This window comes from Mastacembelus armatus, chromosome 24 (assembly GCF_900324485.2).
Source record: "Mastacembelus armatus chromosome 24, fMasArm1.2, whole genome shotgun sequence".
Lineage (NCBI taxonomy): Eukaryota > Metazoa > Chordata > Actinopteri > Synbranchiformes > Mastacembelidae > Mastacembelus > Mastacembelus armatus.
Window position 1 is genome coordinate 4,287,808 of NC_046656.1, and position 7,874 is coordinate 4,295,681.

The window sequence follows — 7,874 nt, forward strand, 5'->3', positions numbered from 1 at the left end:
TACTGTTGCTGACAAAATGATCCTTTAGCAAGACATTAAAAATCCAGTCAGGATGTTTTTTAAAATCTTATTTTAGTGGTTGATTAGTAATAGTTTCGTTGGAAGCCCAGGATATTGCACTTACACTGTGACTCATAACCATTTTATAAAAAAGCCAAGTTAGCTTTCATTCCAAGACAAAGCCCTATCGTGTCTTATCTTTTAAAACATTTTTTTTTTTCAGTACTGATCTTACAATAAAGTCAAATGTTGGAAAAATATGGCAAAACTGAGCTTGTTTTTATTTTAGGAGAGTTGGAATTTTCTGTTGGTCTCAACTGGACTGTACTGAATGTGAGACAAGATGGGGTTTTGCCCTGCTGTGCTCCTGATCCCGCACAGTGTGCAGTACAATGGGCTCATTAAGGCATTGGCTGCAGCTCTGTTTACCTGGGCATAGCTTTGGTTTTAACTGCTCCTCTGAGCGATGACTTGATAAGAAATGGAGCATGTCGGGTCACGTGCATATTACAACAATATTACATTCAACCTAAAAGAGCCATATAGGTCATTCGTCCCTACCTTCTGATATGACGCATCAGAACTTCTCCTGAAACAGCACTCCGATGCTAGCAGACAGAATGGCAATAACTCCACCAATGTCAATAACGACGCACAATGTTCCATCATGCTTATAGACCTTCTTCTTTTCCTTCTTTTCCTTTCGGCTGCTCCCTTCAGGGGTCGTCACAGCGAATCATTTTTGTGATTCACATTTTTAATTTGGCTTAAATTTTATGTCGGATGACCTTCCTGACACAACCCTCAGCATTTACCCAGACTTGGGACCAGCACATGAAGACACTGGATTGTGCCCCCTTGTGGTTGCATTATCATGCTTCTAGACCTTCACTGTCACAGTAAACAAAAGGCAAGTCCAAAGGACCTGTGATACCTCTACAACTCAATGTTCCACACAGGAATTAAATACTAGTGTTTTATTGAAAAGCTCTATATTGCCTGACCTTTCTACCTAGCCCTATTGCAAACTTACTGCTTTGCTTGTGTCATAATTACTGCAGTAACAAGAGGTCACAACTACAACATGTCACTATTGGTTATAGCAACGTGTTGGAACAGACAACGCCTAAAGTCATTTTTTTGCAAGACATTCCCAGCCACCTAGGCCACTGAACTTTTTTTGCAATGTGTCATCAATTTTAAAATCATCTTATTTTTTCTTGAAATGGTACATTTTCTCAGTTTAAACATTTGATATATTTTCTATGTTCCATTGACTTAAATATGAATTTATGAGATTTCAAATCACTGACCACCAATCATTCTGTTTTTATGTAGATTTTACACAGCATCCAAACTTTTTTGGAATTGGGGTTGTACATATTTTATTATGGTTTAAGGATAGAGTGCTATGTTACCAGTATGATATGATATACAGTATGCTCTGAAGAAAGAGAAATCTCTCCCTGGCTGATTTAAATGTAGCTTGCAGTGATTCACTTCATAGTGCTTTGCCTCAGGCAGAAGTTTAGGCTAATATAACTATCCATCCACAATGAGTCTCTTCTATGACATGCTGCCTCTGTGCTGGAACCCTTGGCCTCTGTAAATATTTATCATAGTGATCCCATGTCTCTGGCAGCAGCACTGCTGAGCAATGAGAGATGCAGCACCTTTTTGTGAGGGTATGAGGGCCAGCTGTAGCCACTTCTGGGAAATTTCTGGTGAAAATGTGATTCCTGCCACCCCCTTCCCTCCGTCCTGACCTACAGCAGCCCAGATTAGCCGACTGTTTGTTTACACGAGCCCAAGACACAACTCAGGTCTGTGAGGGGGAGGGGTCTTAGGCAGCTACTAGAATGCCTTTATGGCCTTCTGTCTCTCTTTTCTCTCTCTTATATGTAGAGGAGTTACATTTAGATATATCTCTCACACACATACACATACACCCCCAAACAGAAATGTGAGTCATTCCTGTTCGTGTAATCTGGAAAGAGTTTAGATGATGCATCCTCAGTGAAACTGCATCCTTAAGAACTTTTTCCCCCACAACTAAGTCATACACAGATTAGTGTGGCTACACATTTTCAGCCTGGACCTACAGTTGAGATCTGAACAGCAGGAGAGACAAAATGTAGATCATATAGTTTTCATTGACATAATGAAGGCCTGTTTTAGAAGTGGTTCTGTATGTTTTAGCCTGTTTACTTCAAAAGTGTACATCACAACATACTATTCTAGCCATTCATTTATTTCTTTATTTCTCTATCATGACATTGTTGCAGATATGTATCAGTTTTGGAGAAAGGCATGCATATAACACTATATATGACACTGTCTTTCCAACTGGAGGAAGGATATTGTTATGTGTAAATTTTGTCACTGCCTTGCAGTGTGGAAGACCTCAGAAATTCTGAATTGCTTTGTGATTTTAAAAAAAAGTCACATGCATTATGTCATGTTTTTCAATACTGAAAACAACTTAATGCCACTGAGTCTACTATGCCTTTGTTTTAGATTCTATTGGCTGTAAAACCTTTTTCCTGTATTCAGTGTTAGCAGATTTTTGTTTCTTGTCTTCCTAATCCCCAGCACTCTCCACTCATCACTCCATTTCCTTTCCCATTTGAAAGGAACAGGAGGAACTGGTCATTTAAATGGGATTGGAAGCTTTGAGAAGTGTCCTCCTGCACTTCATTTTTGGTGAATGCTTCACAGTAAAGTCTGCCTTAGCTTGGTTTTCTTTGTAGTCGTGGATAACATAAGAGAAGTGATAGACAAGGAGGCTGTGATGAGTTTAGCAGACCTATCGTGTCTGCACCGGTTCACCTTGGGGGGCAATAACACATATGGCAGCCTTTACTGACTTTGACTGCTTCAGTGCAAATGTAGTATTTATATTATTGTGTTGCAGTCAATAATAAACAAGCATTCCTCCTTATTGTTTTCTTTGTCTCACCACACAGGTAGTGTATTTTGGAGATAGCATGAGGTCAGACATGTTTCCTGCCAGCAGTTTTGGGAAGTGGGAGACAGTGATGATACTGGAGGAAATGGAGGGGGAGGGTGTCCCAAAGAGTGACGCAGCCATGTCCAATGAGGCCCAAGTGGAGCCTCTGGAGAAAAAGGGAAAGTTTGAGGTAAGTTCACTGTTTTTCATTTAGGAGTTGTTCGCCACCTGACAGAAATGGGGGGGGGGTGGAGGATATGCCTGAACCAAGAAGACACAAAGAAGCAGAAGTAGCAGAATAAGCAACATATAATGTTTGGAAAAATATCATCAGTCAATGTCATATACCAACAAAAGTCTGCGTCTGTGTTAACCTTGCATGCCTCAATGCTAAATTCCTAGATTGTGTCCTCATTTTCATGTTTGTATGTGACGGACATGAACACTATAGAGGCTCTAATTTGGGTAACTTCGGCATCTGACTTGAATGTAGCGCATGTGATTTTGTTCTGTAAAAATTAAGGATATAATTACTCTTAAATGAACACTGCTTAAATCAATGTCAGTGTCAGTTTGGGCTAAGTGCTTCAACTTTGAAAATGAAAAAAATCTGAGGGTGTGGTGTTGGAGAAATGAGCTTACCAGATGACTGCAGCTCCTTTATCATCTCTGCTCGAGTTTAGAGGCATGCTCCATCGATTTGATTTTTTTTTTTTTTTTTTTTTAACTGATTGCAAGTCTGACAGTATTAAATCAGTAGAGCAGTAGTAACACACGATCTCAACATCCTGATAGTTAATATTCTAAAAACTATAGTCAGCACATCTCTTGGCAGGAAACACCAGAAGAATCAGCAGAAGACTTTTTTTTTTTTTTCCAAAACACACAGGACTTGTTTACATTGTGTGAGAGCTATAAAAGAAGGAAGAGCAAAACATGATCCGTGGAGCTAAAGTAATGTCATGAATTATTTTTCCCACAATTTTACTGCTGGGCACCATTATGAGTTTGAAAAGATGAATGATAAGAATTTTGATCAAGTTTAAAGTAGCTGGTCAAAAATAAAGCTTTACTTTCTGATGATGATCTTGTGGAGGAGTCGTGTGTTCATTACTCAATCAAACCAGAGGAAACCAACATTACTGATGCATATAAAAATCTCGGTGGTGAGGGGAAGGTTTCTACAGACTTCCTCTTACTGTGGCATAACTAATAGGCCTTCATGAACTGAATGCTGCAGAGGTCATGCTTTATGTAGGCAAAAAAAAGTCTGTTTTGTTTAAGGGTTTTTTGAGTACAAGCTGACATTGTTGGGTTTTAGTTTGCAAAATCTACATACCAGCCTGATAGTTTGCTTTGTCTTGTCTGTATTTGTGTGTGTGAGTGTTTTAGTGGGTTTTTTTTTTTTTTAAACATCCTTCTTTGTAACTCCACATTCAGCAGGAACCGTTGAATATTGCTGACATTGAGTGACAGAACAAGGAATTCTTGGGAATAATGAATCATTGCAGTTCTGAAAACAACCCTCAAAGCAGTTTGAAGTTTCCGTAAATTCTCTCTGTTGAAGGGAGAATTCCCACGTCTTTTAGACAGGTCTGCACCTGCCTTAAAATTAATCTTAACACACACTTACATAGTTTGCTTTGTGTGTCACCTGTCTGAACAGGAACAGGGCATGAAGTCACCCTCTGCTGCATCCAACCAGTGGGGCTCTTACTTTGTCGACATACACAAAAGTGAAGGAGGGGATGAAGAGATCCAGAAACTAACCTGGTGCAGCCACTGCATTCACAAATACTGTACCATGGCCATCCCTAGTGTCGAGCACATAGCAGGTATGTGGGAGGAGAAGAAACACAGGAGAAAAATTGAGCTACAGACCTGTATTTGCAGAAAGCAAAGAAGATCCAAAGTGCATTACAAGATAGAAACAGAAGAGACAGCTAACAGAATAAAACGCAGAAAACCACCAAGTCATGCTTAAAATAAGGTAGTTGGAAATAAAAAAATGAATTAGTATCTGCTGTTTAGAACAAAGCATGCTTTTCTACTGAGTAAAGAATTTGTTTCCTCTTGGATATCTGTGGTCACAGCAGCAACAGAGCAATCAACAAGCACAAGCAGCTTGCACATGTATTGAATAACTAGCCATTAACTTTCCTGTTTGATCTTACTCTTTGTAGATCTCCCTCTGGATTACAAGTTCCCTAGGTTTTCTCCTGACAAGCCCTGCACCACTGGATACTACCCGAGGCCTCCAGATTCTTTGCTGAAGAGGTGCGAGAGCCTGTCCTAAAGTTAAAAAAAAAAGAACAGAGAAGAAAGAGAATAGTAAAGAGAAAGTGAAAAGTATAAAAATAGTCCTTCCTTACCCCTCTGCCTCAGGAGAGGAATGTGCCTCCATTTTTGCCTGTAGTTTTCCACCTGACCCCACCTGCATCTGGGGAACACAGGAAGCATACACTCCTCACCTATCCAGAGAAATCATGTGAATGTAAGCCACAGTATCTCTCTGTAATCACGCCTACATTTGAACATTGTTTTGTGCTTTATTGTACTGTAAATGTAGAAATAGAACAAAATAAGTGTGCGTGTGTCTGTACACCGTATTAAGAAATGTAATGTTTTTATTGTTTGGCTGAAGCACTCTATAGTTTTCTATTGTAGATTGTTTAAAAATTCAAATTCTCCAAAGTTTTCCAGAATAAAGTGAACATTTAACGATTTTTCCCTAATTATTACCTCAAGAGCTGTATCTACTGTAAGCAGAACACAGATGGTCACAGTGCGTTTGTCCCTAAAAATCCTTTGGAATTATTGTGTCAGTATTTCTGTAAAACACTATTACTGTGGAGTCTACTTTTTAAAATATAGTTTTACTGTATGCATTTTAGTAACCTTAAAATGAGGTTTAAGGTCTAATGTGTCAGTTTTGTGGAAGGTGTAAATCTTCAGGTCATTGTTGCTAAAATAACTGGGACAGTACTGTCCTTTATGTTACTGCTGTTTTCAAAAAACACAACTTTGGGAAACAATAATAATGGATGATGCAGACTATGGTAGATGTTCATTGTGTTACATTTGGTGCAACAGTGACGTGTTCTTTGAGTGATTGTGTAAACATGTGGACTACTTGTGCTTTATTTACATACAGTACGAGACTGAAATATGCTTTAACCGACTTGAGAATGGTGGTTTTGTCAGTGTGCATAGATGAGATGTGCCATAATATTTTAGGAACACTCAGTTGGGGCCAAATCTGTGAAGGTTTGCTTGTTGCTGTGATATCAGGTTTATCTGTGCAAGTGGAAAGTGTTGACCCTACATGTAGCTTAGCATTAAAGCCTGATACATACTCCACGTTTTCTGAACTGGGCAAGAACGAACTTTGTTCTTGTTCTCATCAGGACATTTCATACTCCATGAGAAACTCAACTGCCAAACTCCTGGGAGGTCCTTCCCACTGCACGCTAAGAATTGTGGGAATCTGACAGAAACTACAATACAGCAGATAAGATATCTGATATCGCCATGTTTTATGACTGACACGCTCCTCCGTACACAACGTATCCTCTATCCACAAATTATTTGCCATTTGTGTGTTTTCATATGCCTTACAAGATGTGTTATAAAGATTTTCATACTTCTGAAGCTGAAAAAGCGGGAAGACATTTCTGCATTAGCCACACCTACTTCAAATTTCTGGCCAATCACACAATAGTTCTCGGACACCACCCGAGAAAAATGTTCTGCCCAGACAATGTGTCGAGAACAAGCTGGAATAGAGAGACCTGGAAGAGAGAACAAATTTCTCGCTTCTCGTGGAGTATGTATCAGGTTTAAGACTGCCTCAGACAAAGTGGAAAAAAAAAAATACAACACAATGCTCCAAAATGTTTTGTCTTGATAGATGGCAAGCTTGTCAGCACTTAGAAAGTTGTTTCAAAGTCAGCTAACAGAGGTAGGGTCCTACATGTCTGGTAATAACTGAGAACTGGGAACTCCAAACTTCAGCTAGTTTATCTGAGGTGGATTTTAGTTGCTAAACCTTAGCTTCAAATTTTTCAATTGAAAGTGCCAAATTCATCTTTTTTTTTCTCAGTACTTCTCAAATAGTTTGGTGTCATGTATTTTGCATGGTTAGCTGGTTCACTTATTTTTTTCTTTAGGAAAGGTAATTATGAGTAGGTTTGATAAAAGGCATGCATTCTAACAGCAACCACAGTGGAGCACAGAGTGGGCTTGTATTTATACACTGAATTTTCGTTTCAGACAGATTATATACTAAATAGTATCCACTGAACTGCTCTTTGAATTTAAAATAAAAGGCAACGGCCCTACTTCATATGGTGACTGTACGTACTGCTAATTGTAAATCCATCAAAGCACAATAGCTGCTTTGTTTTGTTTTTGTTTTGAATAGTTGATCCAACTTTGAAATCAAGCAGTGCTGGAGTTTTTTCAAAGAACTTCTGACAGCCAGGCCAGCTGTTTGGCTAGCTAGCAGCTAGCTAGTTTTTGTGCTAAGCTACACTAAACATCCTGGAACTGTCGTCAAAAAGATGGTAGTGGTTCAGTCTTCATTGGTTAACAAGAGGATTTCCAAATGTCTAAGTGTTCTTTTAAGATGACGATCGTCTCACACCGAAGAGAGAATATTTTGACAAAACGCAGCTGTCGGCATGTGTGTGAGATCAGTTGTCAAAAGTGAATTATTACTTGTGCTGTCTGTGCAAGTGTCTTATGCATACAGCTGTAGTGATTGTATTCTTTTCTCTTCTGAACTGGAAAATCTGACAGGCCCATTTGCCTTATGTTGAATTCATTTGTGGTCTTCAAGTTCTTGAAAACACAGAAAGTTCATTTCTGTGTTCAAGTGTTAATGTCAAATAAAATGTTATACAGTTTTCTTATATAACATTTT

The 7,874-nt window shown here is 38.9% G+C and overlaps 1 protein-coding gene across 1 annotated transcript in view; it reads left to right on the plus strand.

Annotated features, from left to right (window-relative positions):
• nt5dc1 (5'-nucleotidase domain containing 1) overlaps nucleotides 1-7,868 on the plus strand; it is a 47,475-nt gene extending 39,607 nt beyond the window's left edge. The window contains exons 10-12 of the mRNA XM_026318157.1: nucleotides 2,967-3,140; nucleotides 4,617-4,785; nucleotides 5,134-7,868. Of these exons, the coding sequence (XP_026173942.1) occupies nucleotides 2,967-3,140; nucleotides 4,617-4,785; nucleotides 5,134-5,246 (456 nt within the window). The 3' untranslated portion in view covers nucleotides 5,247-7,868. The remainder of the gene's footprint in view (nucleotides 1-2,966; nucleotides 3,141-4,616; nucleotides 4,786-5,133) is intronic.
• Nucleotides 7,869-7,874: the final 6 nt, after the last annotated feature.